This window comes from Neovison vison, chromosome 12 (assembly GCF_020171115.1).
Source record: "Neovison vison isolate M4711 chromosome 12, ASM_NN_V1, whole genome shotgun sequence".
Classification (NCBI taxonomy): domain Eukaryota; kingdom Metazoa; phylum Chordata; class Mammalia; order Carnivora; family Mustelidae; genus Neogale; species Neogale vison.
The window spans coordinates 87,920,592-87,945,531 of NC_058102.1; the positions used below are offsets into that span (position 1 = coordinate 87,920,592).

The window sequence follows — 24,940 nt, forward strand, 5'->3', positions numbered from 1 at the left end:
TTTATTCATTTTTATGGCCAGATAATACTCCATTGTATGAATATACCACATTTTGTTTTTCTGTTCATTATTTGGTAGACATTTGGTTTGTTTCTACCTTTTGACTATATAAATAGTACTGTTATGAACATTCATGTACAAGTTTTTGTTTGAACACTTGTTTTCAGTCTTTTGAATGTATACCTAAAGTGGAATTGTTGGGTAATATGGTAATTCAACATTCAGTTTATGGGGGATCCATCAACTATGTTTTGCAGCAGCGAAACATTTTATGATCAGTGGCATACTGGCAATGTATGAGGGTTCCTGTTTTCCGAGTCTTCACTAACGCTGGGTATTTTTCTTTTTCTTATGAACTTCCTAGTGGGTGTGAGTGGTGTCTCATTGTGGTTTTGATTTGACTCTGCATTTAAAATTCATTTGCATTTGAGATAATGTTGGGCATTTTTTCATGTGCTTATTGGTCATTTGTATATCTTTTTTGGAGAAATGTCTGTTCAAGGCCTTTGCCCATTTTTAATTGTTTGTGTTGTTGAGTTATGAGTTCTTTATGTATTCTGAGTGCTAGGCCATTATTAGATACATGGCTTGCAGATATTCTCTCCTATTCTTCGTATTCTCTCGATACTGTCCACTAAGGCATGGAAGGTTTTAATTTTGTTGAAGACCAGTTTATTTTTCTTTTGTCCCTTGTGCTTTTGGTATGCTATCTAAATACCATTGCTAAATCCAACGTCATAAAGCTTTACCCCTATTTTCTAATTTGAAGTTTTAAAATTTAAGTTATAACTTGTATATTTAGACTCTTGATCCGTTGAGTTAACTTTTACATGTGGTGTGAAGTAAGGGTCAACTTCATTCTTTCACATCTGCATATCCAGTTGTCTAGGACCGTTTGTTGAAAACTAGGCCTTCCCCCACGAACAGTCTAGAAATTCTTGTCAAAAATCAGTCGATCAGAAATGTATAGGTTGGTTTATGGACTCATTTCTGTTGCATTGATTTATGTGTCTGTGTTTAATGCCAGTACCACCCTGTTTTGATTGCTGTAGCTTTGTAGTAAGTTTTGAAATCAGGAAGTGTGAGTCGTCCAACTTTGTTCTTTTTTTTTCTCCAAGATCATTTTGGCTCTTCGGACTCAGAGTTGAAGTCTTTATTCTATCCTAAGGAAGCTGTAGAGGGTTTGGATAAGGTCCAAGGAAGACTAATTAAAATAATCATGCCTTGTAATAGGCTATTCTTATCAGTTTGGCCTGTCTGATGGAGGCTGTCATCTGGAAGGAGGAGGGCTGAGAGGCAGAAAGTCCTGAAGGGGAAGGGCTGCGCAAGCTGGTTTGGGCAGTTCATTGTGGATACTGCAGACCTAGAAGGTGGCCCAGGGAGCTTTGGAAGAGGCGGGTTTAGCATACCTGAACAGGACGGTGCCCCATTCTGGTACAAAATCAGTGAAGCTTTATATCCCCAATGGGCGATTAATGTAAGCTACAAGTCATAAGTCACTGTAGCTTTAAGATGTTTTAGAACAGGGGCGCCTGGGTGGCTCAGTGGGTTAAGCCGCTGCCGCTGCCTTCAGCTCAGGTCATGATCCCAGGGTCCTGGGATCGAGTCCCGCATCGGGCTCTCTGCTGAGCGGAGAGCCTGCTTTCCTCTCTCTCTCTCTGTAGCTCTGCCTGCCTCTCTGCCTACTTGTGATCTCTCTCTGTCAAATAAATAAATAAAATCTTAAAAAAAAAAAAAGATGTTTTAGAACATCTGTGGGTCTTTATCTACCAGGACAGATGTGGATGTTTTGTGGTTTGCCTCTTACCTTCCAAGGTTGGACCACCACCCTGTGCTGTCCTACACCCAATCCCCTGGAGATGTGGTCTGGGGCAGAATAGTGGGCTGAGTGGCCAGGAAGGAGCCTGTGCCTGTATGGTGGCTCTTGTGAATTCCCATGAGCCACACCCTTGCTAAGTGTCCTCCCAGTGGGTCAGAGAGAGAGGGGACCCAGCCCCAGTGCCCTGCCTGTAGTGGGGTTGTCGTTGCTGAGACCTAGCCGCCTCAGTGCCTCCATAAAGTGCAGCCAGACAGACGTTGTCCAAGTTGGGACTTGTTGGTCTTCCTCGAAACACAGACTCTCTCGTGAATCAATTTTGCATCTTTATCCTACCACAGACCGCCTTCTGATCATATTTTGGAGCCACATTCAAATCCTGCTTAGGTGGTTTGTTTTTAGTTAAGGTTTGACTGACTTGTTAATAACAAAATGCTGTGCTAGTGAGAAAGTTGTTCTGGGCCCCTTTTTTTAGTGGGGGGATGGGCTGAGAGAATCCTAAACAGGCTCCACACCCCCAGCAGGGAGCCTGACGTGATGCTCCATCCCACAACTCCGAGATGCTCCATCCCACGACTCCGAGATCTTGACCTGAGCTGAAATCAACAGTTGGGCGCTAAAACAACTGAGCCACCAAGGTGCCTCCTCGTTCTGACCACTTTTTAACTTGATTGTGTCTCGAGTGATTTTGTTACTCCTCTGTGATTGGTTTTCCAAATTGTGTTATTTCTACTACATAACTCCTTGGTTGTGGAATACAGAGAGTTTTAGGGATATATATATATATATATATATATTGTGTGTGTGTGTGTGTGTGTGTGTGTTTGTAGACTGATTTAACCTGATGAGTCACTACGAAGTAGATTATAAAGGGCTGTTAACATTCATTAGTCCAGATTTAACTTTTCAAAGTAATCATGGTTAGGTTTCTGATTTAGTGAACTAGTACATTTATAGTAAATTCAGATGTTTTTATAACTTTATTACTTATTTTGATAAATGAATATTAACAGAAGACTAGCCCTAATGTCTGTCTTTAAAGTTCAGGAGAAGGTATATAAAATTTAAAGCAGAACTTCCCAGTGTTGGATCAGTGATCCAAACAATGTGAATTTTAAAAACGAACTGGATTCAGATTTCAGCTGGAGGATTTTAGAGGTCATTTAGTTCGTTGCCTTCTTTTTGATTAATCGTGAGGAAAATGAGGTTCAGAGAGGTTAAGTGACTTGCCCAGTGCCACATGGCTAGTTCCTGGAAGAGCTGAGGCTAGCATAGCAGTTTCTTGCTGCGCTTGCTGTGGTCTTACTGTAACTTGCCACTTCCTAATTAGTGGTTAAAGAGACATTGTATGTGTGCATGCCTCAGTGTGTGTCTGTTTATGTTTGAGTCTTACATTTAGAGGAGAGAGTAAAGTTGATTGAGCACCTACTTGCCGAGCTCTTTTTAAAATGTATTATTTCGTATGGTTCTTGCATAGTCCTGTAAAGTGATTATTAACAGTCCCACTTTACAGATTATGAAACCGGGGTGCAGGAAGGCTACTAACTTGCGCAAGGTCATGTGATTGGTGTTAGAGCTGGTATTTGAGCCTTGGGTCTTTCTGACGTACTCCTGCCATCATAACCCCACTGTAGCTCGAGTGGAAAGTAACTGAAGCCTTTTCAAGGGTGTGGGCAGTGGTGATGGTTATCTTAAAGATATTATCTGTTGCAGACTTCTCCCTCACTCTGTAAAATATATAGAGGTACCCAGATGTGTGCAGAAAGAGTCCTTCTCTGAACACTCATAGCACTTAGCGGATGTTTGGCTAATCTTCATACCATCTCTGTAAGATAAATGGTATTTTCTGGTTAGGCGGCTGAGGCCCAGATAGATTCAGGGACTTGCCTAATTCCTTATCACAAACCCACATGGCCCTGCTCCCAGTTCCGTTCTTCATCCCGTCTCACATAGATTTCACCACTTTTGTTCTTTCCTGTCTTACACCAAGATTGTTTAAGTACTTCCCAAAAATAATGAGCCACGTGTGGGTGTGTTCGTTCTCCAGAATGAATCACTGTGAAAGAGGCCATGAACCAACGAAGGGAGAATAAGTATCTGGAATCAGACTCTCGGCTCTCCTGTCTGCTAATTGACAGACTCTGAAGTGAGCTTTTTTTTTTTTTTCTTCCTTCTTAAAAGGCGGCTACAGGTCTGGCCTGTGTGTCCCACTGTGCTCAGAATAGCCCTCTTGGAGTTGTTCGTTTTCCCTTCTTGCTTCCCAAAATAGCCCAGTGCTGTTCTCTTTGCTGGATGTCAGGGTACATGTACTGAGAGGTGTGTGCTCCATGGGGAACCCCTTTGTGCCTCCATGTCCTCCCTGACACAGAGGGGAGGGGCGTCAGCTTCCTTGGATGGCTGGTCAGGACTCCAGTGTGAGTAAAAGTTTTGGCTCGAGTATTAAGAAGGATGCAGAAGTAAATTTAAGTTAGCAAGAAGAATAAAAGAGGGAGCAAAAAGAGGTATTTGGGGGAAAATGAGGAGGTTTCTTTGTCTTTCTTGTGTCTAAAAAGGGTTGGAATCGAAGTTTAGGAAGAACTTATTTTTAAAAATTGCTTTTATGATTTGGATTCTAGTCTAAAGGGACCTGCTTTAAACTTCCTGCCCTTAAAATAGAACACTACCCTCACCCTTTAGCAGGTAGCTGCGTGTTTTGGAATTTCTCCCAGAAGAAAGGGCTCTGATCAAAGGCCTTACGTGAAGCCCCGCAGCAGCCTGTACCTGTCAGTGTGCGCTCCCCTTTGTTTCCGGGCGTGGGAATGGCCAGAGATTGCATCATTTATAGAGCCTGAGGAAGGGGGCTTGGGCACGGAGATATTTAGAATCTGTCTTTGGAACTGAAAAGCCGAGAGATGCCTTCCAGTGTCTTGCAGGAAGAGACAAAGATAGACTGTTTACAGCCTGAAGGGGTGAGTTACAACAGGCTAGGTTTTCATGGGATTGGGCATAAACATCTCTTCTCTAGGGGGCTTGGTTTGAATATATTCCCACTCGGTATCCAGATAGTAGTCAATGAGTGTCCAGTGTGGGACTTGGGTGGGCTGCCCCCTCCATTTCCCTATGGGCGAATGCTTCATTCAGCACCGAGTCCCAGCTTAAGTGTCCCAGCCGCACTCCTGCCTGTTCCGAGAGGTCAGGGCTGGGTTAGGCTCATGGGAGACAGTGTTGGGGAGAACCAACTGCTGCTGTCTGTGCTATTCTTGTTAGATGGATAAATAAAGGATTTCAGATTCCAGGGCTGCTGAACTGGCTTTCAGAGGCGCCAAATTCATTTACAGTAATTTCCTGTCAGTAGTGCACACTTATGTATAAAACACTCCCAGCAGAACTCATTAGTCCCAGACATGAATGCACATACTGCCTATTTGGGGGGCACACGTGTGTATGTGTGTGTGTAAAATATATTTACATATATTTTATATATATGTAAATATATTTTACATACATATATAAGATTTTCAAGTGATATCCAGGGACCTTCCAGAGTAGGTTTAATTTTGAACACTTTTTATGCATCAGCTCTTTTGATCCTCCCAGTAACTCTTTGAGGTAAGCATTAATATTATCCTCGTTGGCGGTTATTCTTTTCGCCCCTTGTGAGAGGTGCACCTGCCATGGACCAAAGGGAGAAGAAGGATATTGGACTAGTGGGTGGGAAGCTTTTCACGAGAAGTGATGGTCAGGCTGAATCTTAAAGGATTTGTGAGAAGTAGCCAGGAAAAAAAGCACTGCAGCAAAAGAATGTGTGAGAGTGTGCTGCATTCAGAAAACTGTGGGCCTGCCTGGTGCTGGAGAAAGGGGATGGAATGATGAGCCACCATCAAGTGAGGGAACCTGTGTGGCTTTGGATGGAGGATGTAGGGTTGGGGCAGGAGGTGGTGTCCTGTCTTCTCCAAGGGGTAGGTGCCTTCCTCTCTCCTCAGGAATCTATGTTTAAAGGAAAACTTCATTCCCAGTTACAGAATAATGTATAATGAGTCTAAGACAGAGTTCAAGAGGTGGTTTCTCGGTTTCTCATGGGCATTAGATAGGGCACTTAGAAGAAAATGGTGGAACTTGGAAGCTGGGTTTCTGAGCTGAATAAGCAGGTGAAAAGTTGTTGCTCCCATTGATGGTGTCATCTTTCGTGCCCTGTCTGTATAAAAGCTCCTTATTTGGGAACATCAGGTGTGCTAAAGGGTTATATGCTAAGTCTAGCAAAGGACCTAGGAGGAGATCTCCCCATTAATGTCAGCGTACTCCCCAATCCTGCAGCTCTGCAGTGTGCGTGTACCAGCTGCCTCCAGGCCAACTACACGTGTGAGACAGATGGGGCCTGCATGGTTTCCATTTTCAACCTGGATGGCATGGAGCACCACGTGCGTACCTGCATCCCCAAAGTGGAGCTGGTCCCTGCAGGGAAGCCCTTCTACTGCCTGAGCTCTGAGGACCTCCGCAACACCCACTGCTGCTATACTGACTTCTGCAACAAGATCGACCTGCGGGTGCCCAGTGGTGAGTGGACAACCTTGTTGGACTGTTCGCTCATCCTGGAGGCAGGGCACCCCCATCATCTCATCCTTTGCTCTTTCCCAATCCCTTTGTTTGGCCATAGGTGAAGGTACCTTTTAGATGTTCTCCAGGGTGACAAGGGGGTGGGATTCCTCCCCAGTCAGGTCTGTGGACAAGAGGTTGGGGGTAGGCAGATGGTCAGCGTAGTCCCAAAGGGGAAAGCCGCGTTTTGGCTGCTGGCTGAGCAGCTGTGGGCAGCTGGTGAGGAATGGGAGAGCCAGGCAGGGATCCCCACGGGAAGGTATGGAGACAACCCCTGAGCTCTGTGAAGGTGGCTGCGGGCCGAGGGTGATGGCAAGATGGAAAGAGAGACCGGAGTTGGAAAAGAAGGACAGCAGTCACGGCTGAGAAGTATTATTAGCTGGCACTTCTTTGCAAGTGTACGGTATAGAAGGCATTACTGGGAGAGCAGAAGAGGAGGGACTTAAAGCTGCAGGGCTTAAAGCAGCTGTTACGAGTGGAAGAGCAGAAGCTGGCCTCTGTCTGGGGCACTGAGGCAGGATAGTCCCATGAAATGCTGCGGATGAGAGAGTGGATTGTGAGTCGGACTGTTGGAAAGGGCTCCTCCATTAGAGAGGACTGCATCTGAGAGCACTGGGCAGACAGACAGCCGGGTAAGACCAGGGAGGTCAAGGGCACCTTGAACACAGGCAGAGGGAAAGGGCATTTTTCACGTGGAGGGAGGTGTTGGGGACAGATAAGGCCAGAGCTTTCCCCTTTTTTTACTGTGTTCTTTCCCTCTCCTCTCTTACTTGACCCAGGTCACCTCAAGGAGTCTGAGCACCCTTCCATGTGGGGCCCTGTGGAGCTGGTGGGCATTATTGCTGGCCCAGTGTTCCTCCTGTTTCTCATCATCATCATTGTTTTCCTTGTCATTAACTATCATCAGCGTGTCTATCACAACCGCCAGAGACTGGACATGGAAGATCCCTCATGCGAGATGTGTCTCTCCAAAGACAAGACGCTCCAGGATCTTGTCTACGATCTCTCCACATCAGGGTCTGGCTCAGGTACCGAGTCCTTCAGCGATTATGTCTGTGGTTGGTCTTCGTCACCGGTTCCCAGCGGATAGACCGTTTATGAAGAAGGCTGGGCCCTGTGCTTGTCTCTGCCAGCATGAAAGCATTTGGCTTCCTAATTCCCCTTCTTTTGGAGTCTGATATATAATAAGATAATGGGTCCACAGAAATGCTTTCATTCCCTGGGATTCCAAAGGTCAACTGCAAAACTCTCCATTCCAGAAACCCCGCCTCTCTTCAAGTCTTATAACTGTACATCTATTAAAATTCACCTGGTTCCAGCTGAGCAGTGGAGTGCTCAATGGAAGGGCCCCTTTGGAGAAACAGGAGTGTGCCGGGTTTCTGTGAGGTGGTGATAGCTAATCATTGATCTCTGAGCAACCACAAGGGGAGTTTAAGGACACTGAGTAAAGCTGAGAGCTGGGGTTTGGTGAATCATTGACTTGTACCAGTTGCCCAAGGGTTTTTTGGTGGGGGTTACGTAAAGGCAGCCTGGGCTGGCAGCATGGGATCCGTACTATTTGTTTCCTGCACGGCCTGTTGGTAACCAAGTCTTTCTTAGATGAGGAAATTGAACCTAACCCTGGACCTTGGTGGGAGCCCGGAATTCAGGATAAAGGGACTGGGGTTGCTCAGGTCTCAGGGCATAGCTCAGCTAGCTATTAGATGTGAAAGGAGTACCAAAGAGTCTTTTTATGAAGACAGTCATTTTAGTGATGGTGGTATTTTGTCCTTGTTAAAAAAAAAAAATCATCTGCAAAGGACTCTATTGCCTTTCTGGCTAAAACATACAGAATCATATTGTGAGAATTTTGTGTGTGTTTACGTATGTTTCCTTGCCGTGTGACAAAGACTATTGTTCCATAGGGAAATTATGCCATCAGTCATGGCCAGACATTCCTCCTTGAACACAAGGAATACTTTGAGCTGTGACATCTCCTGAATTTCAGTGGTTTTGCCTTTATTAAGCTCTGCAGTAGAGAGTGCCAAAATGATGGATATATTTAAAAGCTGCATATTTTTAGGAAGAGAGAAAATACATGTCTTGTTCTTTGCTGAAAGAGGTAGGGCAGTGGTTAGAACTGCCTGACTGACTCTGCGACTTAATTTGCTTTCACAGGAGGGTAGCTCAGGTTTTCTGAGTTCTTTTGGAGATCAGAACTAGCCAAAGCCAACCAAGGTCCACTGTTGTCACTTAGTCCTCTGGAGTAAAATGATAATATTAACGATTTCTCCTTGTTCAAGTCCCTTCTTAATTCCAAATATGCAAAGCTTTGAAGGTGTTGACCTTTTAATACTGTGGTTTTTAAAGTGATAAGTGTTCATGTGGCTTTCAGTTCCCTTCAGCATGTACGTGTTGAAGGCCCTCTGGGTGACACAAGGTAAACAAAGATGAAAAGGGCTGACCCAGGATCAGATAGAAGAGATGGGGATTGCTGGGAAAGGGTCTCATGGGGGAGGTGCATTTAAAGGGGCCTTGAAGACGGTTGGAGGTTTTATGAGAGGTAAGAGGACAGGGAACATTCCAGGCCAAGGAAAACCCCTTGAGCTAAAGGACAAAAAGGCACAGAAGCTCACCATGTGTTCAGGGGACAATACAGAGACAGGGATGTCCTGCCCACACTGGGGGATGGGGACTGGCAGCACAGCACGGGTGGGCAGGACCTTGGGTGCTGTTCTTTATCTTGTAAGGCAAGAGGCATGTCCCGGAAGTTTTCATGTGGCAAAGTAAACATTCATGTTTTCCCGTTGAAGGAATTCTGGCAGTGGTGTGGAGGGTGAATTCACTCTTTCACCAGCCCCCCCATTAGGGAGGGCAGGGTGAGGCAAGGCTGTGTGTGGGTGTGCAGGGCAGGAGGAGGAAGACAGGGGAGGCGGAAAGACCAGTTGGGGAGTCTTTTAAAGAAGGACCAGAACTGGGCGCAGGGGGATGGAGAGGAGGGGTCTGATGTGAGAGACATGTTGGTGGTTACAGAGTTGTAGTTAAAAGCATAAACTTCAGAGGGCACCTGGATAGCTCAGTGGGTTGAGCCTCTGCTTTCAGCTCAGGTCATGATCTCAGGGTCCTGGGATCAAGTCTAGCATCGGGCTCTCTGCTCAGCAGGAGGCCTGCTTCCCCCGCTCCCTCTGCCTGCCTCTCTGCTTACTTGTGATCTCTCCGTGTCAAATAAATAAAATCTTAGAAAGACAAAACAAAACCATAAACTTTGGGAGCAGGCAGTTCTAAACTTTAATCCCTTCTTTGCCACTTGCTGCCTGTATGAGTTCAAATGAGTTACTTAACTTTCCCTTTTGAGCCTTCATTTTCTCATCTGTAAAATGGGGATAATAACACCATCTACCTTATAGGTGGTTGTGAGGAAATGAGATAATTTATCTAAAGCTTTATCATAGTTCCTGGTGCACAGTAAGCCTCCGGTAAATGGTATTCACATCCACAGGACTTAGGGATTAATAACATGTTTATTTGGTCTGGGAGAGGATGTGAGAGAGCTCCGAGTCAGTCCTAATGGTAACTCTGATTGGATAGATAGGGAGATTACTGAAGGGGGCAAATGAAGCAGTAAATGAGCCCTGCAAAAGACAGTAAAGTTACTCTTAGAATAAGCGTGGGTTGTCTCTTGTTGCGTATCTGGAGCTTGACCTGTGAGCAGAGCTTTGGAGAGAGGTGGGAACCTTGCCTGCCTGACCAGTTGGGCTTTCATGGGCCACACGGCACCGCCCTCTAGTGGCTGTAGAGGGGAGCTGCCTGAGGCACCCCCAGTCCTCCAGCGCTCTTTCCTCTTCTGTGCCCTCTTTCCTCTTCAGTTAGCATAAAGCAGATATGGGTGGACTGGCCCACAAGAGGCCGGCCGCAGAGTTGGTAAATCTGGTCACACGTGTGCAAATCTGTCTCCCCTACTAACTGAAAAGAAAATTTGCTTAGATAAGGCGCAGCTAATCTCGTGCGTTTCTTTTCTTTTCTTTTTTTTTAAAGATTTTATTATTTATTTGACAGAGAGAGATCACAAATAGGCAGAGAGGCAGGCAGAGAGAGAGAGGAGGAGGAAGCAGGCTCCCCGCTGAGCAGAGAGCCCGATGCGGGACTCGATCCCAGGACCCTGAGATCATGACCTGAGCCGAAGGCAGCTGCTTAACCCACTGAGCCACCCAGGCGCCCCAATCTTGTGCGTTTCTGTTTCTGTGTCCACTCACTGCCAGTTGCTGCCTGGTTTAGCCCTCTGATTGCTCACCTAGCCATGGTGCAGGGGCAGCCACAGCTGTCCTTGGTCAGTGGACGAGGGTGGATTGGAGGCATTGTGTGGTAGTGGCCTTTCCAGTGTGGCAGTGAGAGTGGGAGTTGCAAAGTTCAGCGAATTTTCAACATCTGCCTTCTTTGCATTCTTTGGTCCACAGGGTTGCCCCTTTTTGTCCAGCGCACAGTGGCTCGAACCATCGTTTTGCAGGAGATTATTGGCAAGGGCCGGTTTGGGGAAGTGTGGCGTGGCCGCTGGAGGGGTGGTGATGTGGCTGTGAAGATTTTCTCTTCTCGTGAAGAACGGTCTTGGTTCCGGGAAGCAGAGATATACCAAACGGTCATGCTGCGCCACGAAAACATCCTTGGATTTATTGCTGCTGACAATAAAGGTAATGAGCCGGGTTTGGGTACGGGGGGATCCCAGAGCCAGCAGTAGCCCCAGAGGGTGGGGGACACTGGGGAAGTTGAACGGCTGTGGGACCGCCTTCAGAGTTACTCCCATTGAAAGAGAATCTGAATAAGCTGACAGTCCTTCCACTTTTCTTCTATGAAAAGCTTACACCAAAACCCAAGCTCTTCAGCAAGCAGAGTTATTAAGCAGATAAACAAGATCAGCCCCTCACCCTGCCTGCTTACTCTACATTCCTAACACCCCTTCCCCTCACCCCTAATGTAGTCCTGGCAGGGGCTCCAGTTAATTTACCTTGAAAATCACTGGAATGAAAAATTGCAAACTCACCCCCTGCCAGGGCAGGAGAGCCCAGAAAAGTGTGTGGTCCATGTTCTGTGATGTAATTGGCAGTGACCACATGTGTAGTGGAGCGGGCAGCACAGCAGAGGTGACCTGGCTTCCACAGCGTGTCACCTCCTCATGGTCTTTAGGCTCCGCTTTTGGTTGGCTTGGACCTGGGGTCCCTTGGTTCCTCCTTCCTCTCCCTTCTCATTTTCATTTAATTTTGGAGTCTCTGTTGTGTGGCCAGGCATATCCTTGTTTCTGAGGGCTTCACTGACCAGCAGAGTGAGAGGTTAACAAATAGTTGATTCTAGGAATTCTAGGAAGCTAGACTCTCATAGCAATCTATTAGCTAATCGATTAATCGAAAACCAGTCAGTCTAAAGCTCTTCCAGTTAGCAAAAATTGGGAGTGAGATGGGGTCAGGGAGGTCCCATGTGAGCTTGATTGAGGCCAGGGTGTCGGGAGTCTGTCAGGAAGAAGAATCAGTGGGAAGGGCACTGCAGACACACATGTAGAGGTGAGGAGTGTCTGGGACCCTGCAGGTCATGTGGGTGGAGAGGCTGCCACCGCCAGACTGTGAAGGGCCTCCTAGAGAGCCTTACGGTTTATTCTGAGATAGTGTGGAGTACTGGCATTTCAGTTATTAATTCACTAACAGCCATTGACCACTATAGGGGAAGACCTTTGCCAGCTGCTTTGATTGTCACAGGGAGCAAATCGTGGGCCTTGTCCTTGCAGCTTCCAGAGAGAGGGAGAGGCAGGCATGTGGGCAGGTAGCGCACCTGAAGTCGGAAAGACCGGGAGGTGTTTGCTTGTGCATTTGAGAAGAGTCGCCCCGACAGCTGTGACACAGGCTGCTCCCATGACATGGCAGTTTCTAGAAGTTAGTGTCTCCAAAGCCTGCAGAAGATGCTAATTATTTATTCTTCTTTCCTAAGACCACAGTAGACTGCTGATTCCTTGCATTGCTTGGGTGGGGGGGATTGTCATATGGCCCCAACTGTCCCTAAGTGGAAGAGGCTCGGACTCAAACATGGGGAAGAAGGGGAAGAGAGCATGTTTACTCCCTCTGAGTAAATGATGCTTTTTATTATTATTATTTTTTAACAGCAACATCTTTTGAGAGCACTTCAATTTTATATACAGGTTAAAGGCTCAGAAGATGTCTCCCCTTCTAACTTTGACTTACTGCCAGGGTCCTCCCAACTTCAGGGCTGGTTGGAGTGCCAGAGCAGGTTGTTGGGTGGGCTCCTTCTTGGTAATCAGAGAAGCCAGAATTGGTGCTGTTCCAAAAGCCACTCCCTGTATTGATTCTGGCAGCCCGTGTGAATAGGGATCTGGCTGTAAAAACTCACATTAGGGCCAAGGGAGGAAGAAAAATCGGACTCCTTCATTTTTGCCTTTTTAGCATGAGAGATATATATGTCCTGAAACTAGCACCGGCCTGGAATTTGGAGATCTCAATCCAATTTACAATCTTCCTATTGACAGCAGCATAACCTAATTAGATTACCAGCTTTGGGTTTTTCTTTTTCTCCTTCCTCCTTCCTACTACACACTGCCTCTCATCCTCTACCCCGTAGAAAAACGCGTGCTGTCCACCTTCCATTGCTCTTCTGGGGATAAGGTGACCTTTCTGCAATACTTGGAATTGTGCTCTTCATGCACTGAAAAGCATTTTTTTTTTGTCTGGAATATAAGAACACACTAAGGAGCTCTTTGCTCTTCTCCCAGAGAGAGAGAGCTCATGGCCTGGAAGGAGCAGTGGCCTGAGAGGAAGCATTATGGATGAGCCACCTGGGGGGCTGGGCTATGCTCACAGGCTCGTGGAGCACAGAGGAGGGTCTGCGAAGCCTTCCTCGTTGGCCACAGCGGGTGCAGCCAGTCACGGTCTAATGAGTAGATGAGTAGGTCGTGTTCAGACTTTGACAGCACCTGCCAGAAATAAGGGAGCCTGTCTAAGAAAGAACATCATTCTTCTGTCCTTCCTGGACCCCCACACTGGTGAGCAAGTGTAGATGAAACGGGTACAGAGGGGGAGGCTCAGGAGGTGTGGAGGCCACCATGAAATCAGGCATCTAGTTGGGAGTTCATGTTGTTCACCTATTCTTTCTTTCCTGCCTTAACCGTTTTGCTGGTAGTTGTGCCTCTTCCAGAACTCCTCTGTGGTTCTCTGCAGATAATGGCACCTGGACACAGCTGTGGCTCGTCTCAGACTACCATGAGCATGGCTCCCTGTTTGATTATCTTAACCGATACACGGTGACCATTGAGGGGATGATTAAGCTGGCCTTGTCTGCAGCTAGTGGGCTAGCACACCTGCACATGGAGATTGTGGGCACCCAAGGTGAGTGGACCCCGCCAGAGCGCCGAGAAGTTGAGTAGACTTTGAAAGCCGGTACCATCCAGGTTTAGTTTCCAGAACGCCTTTTTCCTGAGGTGGTTGGAGGTGGGCCTCAAGAACTGTGGCCCAATGTAAGGGAGAGAGGTTTGAGTTTCCCTTGAGAACAAGAGGTGTCTCCAGTGGGGTCTTTCCACATCTGTCTTTAGAATTTTCTCAGGGGTCTAGAACATAAAGTTTCCATTGTTTGTCAACGGCTGGCCTGGCACGATTGCTGAGTGGTGAGCTAGTGTTCTGTCATCCCTGAAGGCTCCACACACATGTAAAAGAGTGGAGCCCAGAGGAGAAAGGCAGCTAGGGCAGAGGAGCACAGTTCACTAAAGCCACGTCACACATTCGCTGTTGGGGACAGTTGGCTTACAGACTGCGTGGTGGGTTAGACACTGGGCTTTTTCTAATCTAGGAAGGTTCTCCTGGAGGAAACAGACCTCGAGCTTCCTTGTAGGTTGACTGTGACATCAGCTCTTTGGGGTATCATGGTTCTTTTTTTCTTTTAAAGATTTATTTATTTGACACTGAGGGAGAGATCATAAGTAGGCAGAGAGACAAGCAGAGAGAGAGGGGGAAGCAGGCTCCCTGTTGAGCAGAGAGCCCAATTCGGGGCTCAATCCCAAGACCCTGAGATCTTGACCTGAGCCAAAGGCAGAGGCTTGACCCACTGAGCCACCTGGGTGCCCCTGGGGGATCATGGTTCTCATCCACATTGTGGGTGTGCTCCCTGATTTCTGGTTGACCAGGGCAATGGCTCTTGCTGGCCCTGACTGGAAACCAACCATTAACATGTGATCCTGCTCCTAGCCACTGTGGGGCTACTGTGTGACAGTACTGTGTGACAGTAGCAGGCCTTCTCTTCGCCTCTTTGACAGTGAGAGTTTAGCAAGTATAGCAGTTCTTCTTGGAATTCCTTTGCAGTTCTATCCTGGAGTGTATCAGTTCAGGGAAAGGAATGGAGGAGGAGGAATGAGAATCACTAATGTGCATGTCCTTCTGAGCTCTTCACTTACCCACATTAATGTGTTTCGTCCTCACATAGCTGTCAAGTGAGGATTGGGGTAGCCTCATGTTGTGGATGAGAAGACAGAGGTACAGATGGGTTAAGTCGCCTTTTAGGGTTACGGGGTTAGTGGAAGGCAAAGCCAGAAGTAGGACCCACATAGTCTGGCTGTGGAGTCTTAGGCTTTTAACATGTATGCTCTCTCTATATAAAGATCCATATTTTCTTTTCTCTGCCAGGGAAGCCTGGAATTGCTCACCGAGACTTAAAATCAAAGAACATCCTGGTGAAGAAAAATGGCATGTGCGCCATCGCAGACCTGGGCCTGGCTGTCCGCCATGATGCAGTCACGGACACCATTGACATCGCCCCGAATCAGAGGGTGGGGACCAAACGGTAGGAAGGCCTTGGGCCTCTGACTTTGCCCTGCCCTTGTACCGAGGCGCGCATGAGCACCCATCTCCCCATCTGCAAAGGAGAAAGAGACAGAGACATGGAGGTGTGGCCTTTGCTCTCCGACAGTGGAAGCTGAATCGAAGCCCCACCCTGTGCACTGGAAAGCTGTGCTGGTTGCATCCAACAGATACGGGTGTCGTGAGCCTGGCTCTAAAGAACGAGACACACGTAGCTGTTCTTGTGGTGTTGGGCAGGGGAGGCAGCAGAGCAAGAGAATCTGGAGAAAGATCTGAGAGGGGGCAGGCCACAGACTTGGCTCGGGCAGGGAGGAAGAATGTGTAGTCCCAAGGGTGCTTTGCTGACGCAGAGGTATGTCTGCTCTGGGGTCAGAGCAGGTTTGCCCGCCTCGAGCAGAGGTGACTTAGGGTGGAGAGTGGGGGCACCTTTAGGATTATGGGTCTGCTTTCTGCTTCATACAGAAGTGAAGGAAGGAGTAAGGAATTATGATTGTAGATTGATTTCATGAGTTAGAAACGGAGTGTCTTGTAATGGGACAGAAGGGGAGATCTATTTATCTGCCAAATTTCAGTGACTTTCACTCAGCTACCTAGGCCCCAAAGTGTGAGGCCTGAGGTACCCCCCCCCATTCACCTTCAGGTCGGGGGGAGGCTAAGGGGTAGGGGGACTGGCTCAAGTAGTACTATTTAACCAAGGAAGAATTAGCAATCACCTAGAATTAATTTCATTTTTATCTGTAATTAGGTAAGATAACAAAAGACGTTCAGAGTGAAATTTAAGCTCAACCCATCACTGTGGCTACATTTAATAAAGTCCAAGACCCCATTAACCACCAGATATTATGGGTTGTTACTACCCTGTGAGCCACAGAACAAATACTACTGTCAGGAAATCAGAACATGCAAAACACGCTTACATCTCGATGGTTAAAAAATAGAGGTACAAAGAAGAGTGGCCTAGTATCACCCAGCCCTGGCTGAAGTTTCGAATCCAAAACATGGGAGTTTACAGTAAAGAGAATTGATCACTTCCTGCTCCCCAAGGAGCATTCTTGGGGTGATGCCTTTCTACATTCAGAGGTCAGAGGACCCCTGAATCACTACTTGGATTTAAACGAAGAAATCATTGTTTTCTTGGCGTGATTTTGCTTCCTTTGCTCTTGCAGATACATGGCCCCCGAAGTGCTCGATGAAACCATTAACATGAAGCACTTCGACTCCTTCAAATGTGCTGATATTTATGCCCTCGGGCTTGTGTATTGGGAGATTGCTCGGAGATGCAATTCTGGAGGTACCCTTCTTTTTTGCCTTCTCTTGTTCCCCCATCCCAGTCCAGCTTGCCGGATCTGCTGAGGGAGCTCACCTGAGGGAGCTGGTGTTTCTGTGCCTCCTTTCTCTTTACAACCTATTGGATGTCTAGTGCCAGAGCCCATCACACCTCGGGTCCTCGTCAAAGATGAGGGAATCTTGGAGGTGATTGTACTAAAGGTGTGTCGACTCTGTTGCATAGTGCTTTTTACAAAATTGTATTTATTTTTAAAATTATTTTTATTTGAGAGAGAGAGTGTGAGTGTGCTGATGGTTCAGGGGTTGGCAGAGGGAGAGAGAGAGACTCTCAGACAGGCTCCACGCCCAGCCTGGAACTCGACTCAATCCCAGGACCCCGAGATCATGACCTAAACAGAGATCAAGAGTTGAATGAATGCTTAACCGACCATGCCATCCAGGTGCCCCTGTAGAATAGTGTTTTACATTGTGGTAACCATTCTGGAGGCTTATTTGGCTTGTTTTTTTGTTTGTTACTTTTTTTTTTTTTTTTTAAACACATTGTCCTTGTCCTCAGAGTTTGGGAAAGCCCCGGGCAGGATTAGCCCAGGACTAATGCAGGGCCTCCCTTTCCATGAGAGGCAGGGAGTATGTTCTGACACCAGCTCTCAGGCCATAGTACTGATCAGATAATGGTGGTAATTTCTGAATTTGGAACAGAAAGTTTATTAACATACAGTATTTTCTCAAAATGAGTTAGGTTTTTTATTCTGTAATTGTTTCTTACACCTTTGGCATTTGCACTGCTCCCCCATATCAGAATCCAGTAAAAGGTAGTATCAGATCTAGCAGGAAACATTTTTTATCATTAGCTTAGTACATCGGTATTATACAGTGACTTCTAACTTTTCTGCCATGTGAACAAATTCAGGAACCACTAGAATCTTTCCCTCAGCCATTTGTCTCTGATGTAAAAGATTCCAGGTCAATGGAAATGAAATAAATAAAAATTAAGTGAACTTAAAAGAACTGGTAAGTCTTCCAGTGGAACACTCTTCTGTTTTACTCACCTTTTCCATCTCTCATGTGTTTGGGAAAATTCACATTATGGAGCAGGCACCCAGGTATTATTCATGGAATTGCACATACAACATATTTTAAAATTTATTTTTAAAGCAAATTTTACCCCCCCAGCCCCCAACATGGGGCTTGAACTCATGATCCTGACATTAAAGAGTCCTGTGCTTGGGACGCCTGGGTGGCTTAGTTGGTTGAGTGGCTGCCTTTGGTTTGGGTCATCATCCCGGCGTCCTGGGATGAGTCCCGCATCAGGGTCCTTACTCGGCAGGGAGCCTGGTTCTCCTTCTGCCTCACCCTGCCATTCCACCTGCCTGTGCTCGCTCACTCTCTCTGACAAAAAAAAAAAAATTAATTACTATTATTTTTTAAAGAGTCGTGTGCTCTACTGACTAAGCCAGCCAGGCACCCCTGAAATATGGATAATTATATACAGATAAAACAGATTTAAGAAAAATCTGGTCACACAGGTATTAAACTGTGAATAAGTTAATTTTTTCCCCAGAAGTTGGGGCTGAGTATTCTAGTAATAATGATACTTACTACACACTGTGTATGAACTCACTGAATCTGTCCTGCAGAACCTAAGAGGTGGGTACTATTATTTTCATAATTTTACAGATGAGAATGAGTCACAGCAAAATTAGATAATTTGTCCAAGGTCACACTAATCAGCTAGGATTCAAACACTGGCAGACTGAGGCCAGAGCATAGTTTCTCAGCTACCCCTTAGATAATTACCAAGTCAGACTCTGTTTATATAGATCTGCCCCACTAGCTCAGAACAGTAGAATTTTTCCTGGAAAAAGGCAGGGAAAGTTACCTTGAAATTCTTAAATTAGCTTTTTATTACAGAAAGTATTTCAGTTTGTAGCTCTAAAAGATAAGAACTTAAAAACATGACACTGTTATCATACTTTAAAAGTGAATAGTATTATCATTTAACTAGTCCTGGTTGAGATTTCCCCAGGCGTCTCCAGATTTTTTAAACAGTTTGTTCAAATTAGGGTTCAAATAATGTCCATCAGCTGTAGTTGGCCGACACACATCTTAAGTCTCTTATAATGTACAGGTCCCCCCTCTGCTATTTTTCCTTTGCAGTTTATTCCATTGCAGAATCTAGGTCATTTGCCTTGTAGTTTTCCTATCTAGATTTTGCCAGTTACCTTTTCCTGGCATTCACATGTTCTTCTATTCCTGTGGATTTCCTGTGATAGTTACATCTAATGATGAGAATTACACACACACACAGTATTTCCCCCCAAAGTTGTTCTGTTACCAGACACTTAACATTTTGATGTTAATAGCCATCGGTGATCGTTGTCCAAGTCCACATTCATTAGAGGTTGAAAAATGCCAATATTCTGATATTGTCAATCCTGAAATATTAGCTAGATTTTTTATTTAATTTCTTAAAACTTAAACAATAATTTTTTCTTAAGTAAACACTACTCCACACATGAGGCTCAAATTCATAACTCTGAGTCGCATACCCTCCTGACTAAGCCAGCCAGGCACCCCTGGATTTCTTCTTCTTCTTCTTCTTCTTTTTTTAAGATTTTATTTATTTATTTGACAGGGATCACAAGTAGGCAGAGAGGCAGGCAGAGAGAGAGGAAGGGAAGCAGGCTCCTTGCTGAGCAGAGAGCCCAATGCGGGACTCGATCCCAGGACCCTGAGATCATGACCTGAGCCGAATAACCCACCCCTTTGTTTTTAAATATCGTGAACTGGTGGATTAAAATCCATTGAAGTGATTAATTTGCCCTAATTTTGCTTAAATGTTCTCATCTTTGGCCACAGGGGAGTTTTCCAAGTTTGTGCCTTTTGACATGACCTTCGTAGTCTTTGATAGTTTGCTTGTTTTCGTATGGAAAAGATACTCCTGGCTAATTTCGTGTATCTCTTATCCCCTTCCCGGAACCCACCCACCTCTCCAGGGAGCCCTGGCTCCTCTTAGCGGGAAGTGATATTTATAGATCACAGTATAAGTGTTGTTGTAGGTTTTAGAATACTGGCCGCCTCCTGTTGATAACTCAGGTGGATATTTTTCTTTTCTCCCAGGAGTCCATGAAGAATATCAGCTGCCGTATTATGACTTAGTGCCCTCTGACCCTTCCATTGAGGAAATGCGAAAGGTCGTATGTGACCAGAAGCTCCGTCCCAACATCCCCAACTGGTGGCAGAGTTATGAGGTAGGAAGCTTCCCTGCCTCCTGTGGATTTTCCATCTGCCTGATTTTTCTACTTTAGAAAAAGGGTTTCCTAATTTAAATTAAAAAAAAAAGGATAAAGGGTTTCCCAACAAGGAGGCTGTGCCCAGAGGTAACCTCTGAGTATGTCAGTTAATGCACAACCATGTGCTGTCTTTTTTTTTTTTTAAAGATCTTATTTATTTGAGACAAGTAGACAGAGAGGCAGGCAGAGAGAGAGGAAGGGAAGCAAGGCTCCCTGCCAAGCAGAGAGCCCGACGTGGGGCTCGATCCCAGGACCCTGTGATCATGACCTGAGCTGAAGGCAGAGGCTTTAACCCCCTGAGCCACCCAGGTGCCAAAACCATGTGCTGTCTTATACTAAGTCCTGAGGGGCCATGGCGCCTTGTCCTGGTCACTGTAGGGTTCCCTTGCAAATCGACAGCCTAGAAGAAGAAAAATCTATGTCTTGGGGACCAAGCCAAGTGAGGTGGTCAACAAGAGACAGAAACAAAAACTGAGCGGGGAGCGTTAGACCTGTCTAACTAGAAAAATGGCTCTGGAACCACAGGGGTGAGCTGAGCTCTGTGGAAGAGCCTAGAAGAGGCATCCAGGAAAGAAGCTTAGCCTGGATGTAGAAGAACAGCAGGACAGGACTTAGGGAGAAGTGTGTGACGGAGGCGGCTTTTCTAAAAACTCAGGAGGGGAAGAGGGTGTGTAGGGTTGGAGTTTGGGCGAGGTAGCATCTGAAGTGGGGCGGGGACAGCATTTGGGGGGAATTGAAATGAGAGCAAATTTATAATGCAGGTTCCTAATAAACATGGCATTCTGGGGTCTTAGAGTCTTCCCAGGAGCAGGGTTTGCGGAACCAAGTGCACGTGGGCCTCCTTGGCCCTCATGGCGCTGCTTTTAGGCATTAAAACCACTAGGGGGCATTGGTGCATTTAAGAACAAAATCATTCAGTTTACATTTGACGTGATGTCTTCCTGTTGCATAATAGAGCAGCATTTTCCAAAGTGTTCCTTGGAGCCCTCAGGTCAGGGTTTCCGATGATGAGGGTGAGGTTTAAAAGAGCTGGTCTTTAACTGCCCCTGTTCCACACACCCTTCAATCAGTCTTTGAAATTTTGAAAACCACTGGCCTAGGGTAGCCACTGGGGACTTCTATGGCCCTCAGGAACCAGAGCTTTCTGCCTCTGACAGGATTGCCTTCAGGGGCTTCGTTGCTGCTGCTCCTCCCCCCGAGTCTGTGCCTGTGAGCCGGCAGACGTGCGCGTGCCCATAGGTGCCCCTGTTGTGCCTGGCTCACGTGCTGCTTTAGAAAACCAGTTAGGACAGAATCATGCAGAGGGAGTCTCCAGCCCGACAGAAGTGATTTTTGGAGCCCTGGCTATTTCTGGGACCCCCATTCAGAGCACCCCAGTGATGGCTGGCCGAGGGCACTTGCAGGGCACATCGCCCCTCTCCAGGCACAGCATTCTCCTGGCCCCCGAGGAAGCAAGGGGAGGGAAGCTTGCCCCAGAGGTCCCAGGGCTCAGGAAGGTGGTCGGGAAGGCCTCCCCGGGGCAGGGGTGAGAGTCCGCCTGACGCCGTCTGGGTCTCCCTGTGCAGGCTCTACGGGTGATGGGGAAGATGATGCGGGAGTGCTGGTACGCCAATGGCGCGGCCCGCCTGACCGCTCTGCGCATTAAGAAGACCCTCTCACAGCTCAGCGTGCAGGAAGATGTGAAGATCTAAGCCTCTCCCTCCCCTGCACGCAGCCCTGGGCAGCGGGAACTACACACAGAGCTGCCGCGTTGAGCGTACAATGGAGGCCTACCTCTCGTTTCTGCCCAGCCCTCTGTGGCCAGGAGTCCTGGCCCGAAAGAGGGACCGAGCCCGGGAGACTCCCTCACTCCCATGTTGGGTTTGAGACACAGACACCTTTTATATTTACCTCCTAACGGCATGGAGACTCAGAGCGAAGGGTGTGGAGAACTTGATGCCACACTTGAGCTGGCTGTGGTGGGAAGTCCCGCAACCCCGGTGCGCTGGCGGGCGGCCTGGACCGCCTGGACGAAGCCGAGTGTCGCCAGGGCACCAGTGCCGTGCAGCACTGAGGGTTTTCCTCCAGGGACCAACCCCAGCACTCCGAGGTGGCCCAGAGGCACCAAGAGGACAGCGCCCTCTCACAGGCAGCTCTGGGCCCCAGGCTCCCCTCCTCCCTCCTGCGGACATCTGGAGGGCCCCCCAGTGGAGACGGGATCTGCCGCCTGTCTGTCCAGCCATGTGTGTGTGCATGTGCCGAGGTGCGTCCCCTGTTGTGCCTGGTCCGTGCCACGCCCTTACACATATGTGTGTGTGTATGTGTGTGTCTGTAGGTGCGCACTTACCTGCTTGAGCTTTCTGTGCATGTGCAGGTCGGGGGTGTGGTTGTCATGCCGTCTCTGCGTGCTGGTGCCTCTGTTCGGTAGTGAGCAGCGTCTGGTTTCCCTGGTGCCCTTCCCAGAGGTCTTAACTCCCAGCCCCTCCCCGCCCCAGGAACCCCATGCTGTGGTGGGGCTCCCTGCCCAGCAGGCAGCCCCACCCACTCCATGTCAACACCTCCACTTCAGACTGTGGAACCAAAGCTGGCCCAGTTGTCCATGTCAGGCGAGGCTTTTGGGTCCAAATGTGAGGCGTGGGAGTGGGCGGGGAAAGAATCTTGGCGGAAGGGTCAGGTGGTGCAGTTAGTGGCAGCCGTGGGAAATGAGCCAGCCCAAGGGCATCGTCCTCAGCAGCAGCAGGAAGGGCCAAGGGATTTGAAGCCCAGATCCTAAGACTCAGATTGGAATGTCACATCTGTCTTTCATATCCCAGATTCTGGAAACAGCAGTGTATATTTTTGGTGGTGATGGGTTTAGGGTGGGGAAGGGAGAGGGGGGCAAGGAGTGGGGAGGGAGTTCGGGGTGGGAGGGAGGCATCTGCATGGGTCTTTTACTGGAGTATCTGATTACGGTGGAGGGAAGATGTGAGACTTGCACCCACTTCAGGGGCCCTGTGAAAGGGAACAGCCCGAGCCAAATCTGTTCTTTTAACCTGAGTATAGTATTTAATGACGTCTAGAAGCACGGTTGTGGGTGGTGATTTGCTCAGCATATCTTAGGTATATAATAACTTTGAAGCCATAACTTTTAAACTGGAGTGATTTGGGTTGTTTGTTTCTTTTTTCCTTCCTCCTTTCTCTCTCCTCTCTTTCTTTTACTTTCTTAATTTTATTGGAAGGGTCTGAATTTTAACTTTTTTTAATATTATTAAGTGTTTATAAAAGGAAAACCATCTCTATGTGATGATTACCTCTCAATCTCTTTGTTTTTAAAGAAATTCCTACGAAACAACCGCAAAAAAAAAACAAAAACAAAAAAAAATAACTTCAATCAAACGCACACAGCTCAGTCACACTGGAAATGTTTGTCCTTGCACCTGAGCCTGTTCCTACTGAGCAGTGAGAGTTCCTCCCTCTTTGCCCTGGAGGTCAGTCTGTCTTGCACTGTGCCCCCTCCCCAGCCCCCAGTTCTGTGAGTGGTTTCTGCATCAGGGCCCTAGCCTTCTGTGCATTGTTCAGCTGGTTACACCTTTTCCTCCAGCATTTATTGACCAGATGTTTGTCAAGTGCCTGTTGTGTGCAGGCACTGTGCTGGGCACTTGGAATACTATACATGAGCAAGACAGGCGGGGGCCCCCTCTTGGAGCACTGGGAAGGGGCTGACCCCAGTTAGTGGGTGCCTGGTTCAAGAGCAGATGTTCGTATAGTTGGTTCTGAGAGTCTTTTGAGCCTGGAATGATTGCTCGCAGAGAAGATCACTGAGGAGCAGGGTGCCGCCCCACCCCAAAGAGCCCGGTGGTGGGCAGTGAGACCCTAAATCACTGCATTCATTCTAAGTCCCCCCTCCTGCCCCCAGGGGAGGCACATGATGTATGCAGCCTGAGAGGGGGGCCCTCCTCCAGCCCAGTGATTCTGCCAAAGCTTGTGGAGGAGGGGCGCGCCTCTCCCTGCTTACATGGGTCTCCCAAATGCTCCTGGTCTTCCTATTTATTTTCCCCATGTGTTGCTTCTTTCCTTGCATTAAAGGAGATCTTTGCCTCACCCTTTGGGCCAATTTACTGGCTACTGACTGATTTCCCTTGAATACCAATTGTGTCATTAGGGGGACCTTCTTTCCCCACCCCTGTTGATCCCTATGCCCCCCCCCCGTCTGCCCTACAGCAGAACCTGGCAGGGTAGAGGCGGTGATGGAACTTAGACTCCCGTGCCCCAGTCACAACCAGCCTCTGGGATCTGCCAACACTCCTCAACCCAGGGCCTCCCAAGCCACTGGCCTGTTCCCCAGGAGGCCCTTCTGGCCTCACTGCACCTTGGGGAAGACTCAGCAGTCTTTGGGGAAGTTCCCACCCTCTTCCCCACTGCTCTTAACACCAGGAGTTAGGAGTTGGAGAGCTGGGGAGACACTGAGGCCTAAAGCCGTGGTTTTTGGCCCCTGGGGCTAACTCTGATCCATAGGGCTACCTGCACCTCTGGATTCTGGATTCACAGACCAAGTCCAAGCCCGTTCTCACGTCGCCATCAAGGCCCCCGAACGGCATTCTCGGTACTTCTGTTTGTTTTTGTACATTTTATTAGAAAGGACTGTAAAATAGCCACTTAGACACTTTACCTCTTCAGTATGCAAATGTAAATAAGTTGTAATATAGGAAATCTTTTGTTTTAATATAAGAATGAGCCTGTCCAATTTCTGCTGTACATTATTAAAGTTTTATTCACAGAGCTTTCCTGGTGCCCGCTGTCTTCTGTGTGTGTAGCTTGACTGCCCAGCTCTGGTCGGCGAGGGCAGGGGGCAGACACTGCGAGGAGGTGGTGCTACCCTCCCACATGCACCAGTCACAGCCAGTCACGGTCACGGTCACGGTCACGGGGTCAGAAGAGGAGCTGGTCTGAACACGGCGGGCAGCGTGGCCTAGCCTGGACAAGGGAGCGGGAGCAAACCACTCATCTTTTCTCAGTCTTCATCTGTAGCTGCTTTTGCCTTTCAGCCTTTTCATCTGTACAAAAGAGGGTCTTGATCCCAGTGCGTCACCAACCACGTAGCCTTGAAGGCAGCTGAAGAGCTCTGCTGGGTTTGTGCTTTCCCCCTTGTCAATTAGAGAATAAATGTGAATTGGGGGCACGTAGGTGACCTGGAG

General features: G+C 47.6%; 1 protein-coding gene across 2 annotated transcripts in view; it reads left to right on the forward strand.

Annotated features, from left to right (window-relative positions):
• ACVR1B (activin A receptor type 1B) overlaps positions 1-24,525 on the forward strand; it is a 35,794-nt gene extending 11,269 nt beyond the window's left edge. The window contains exons 1-9 of one of the 2 annotated variants that reach the window (XM_044229451.1): positions 4,267-4,317; positions 6,110-6,349; positions 7,168-7,416; positions 10,822-11,052; positions 13,579-13,746; positions 15,034-15,190; positions 16,374-16,498; positions 19,615-19,745; positions 21,353-24,525. In XM_044229451.1, the coding sequence (XP_044085386.1) occupies positions 6,175-6,349; positions 7,168-7,416; positions 10,822-11,052; positions 13,579-13,746; positions 15,034-15,190; positions 16,374-16,498; positions 19,615-19,745; positions 21,353-21,478 (1,362 nt within the window). In that variant the 5' untranslated portion in view covers positions 4,267-4,317; positions 6,110-6,174 and the 3' untranslated portion in view covers positions 21,479-24,525. Of the gene's footprint in view, positions 1-4,266; positions 4,318-6,109; positions 6,350-7,167; positions 7,417-10,821; positions 11,053-13,578; positions 13,747-15,033; positions 15,191-16,373; positions 16,499-19,614; positions 19,746-21,352 lie in introns of those variants that run through there. The other variant, XM_044229450.1, reaches the window with a different exon arrangement.
• The last annotated feature ends 415 nt before the right edge of the window (positions 24,526-24,940 follow it).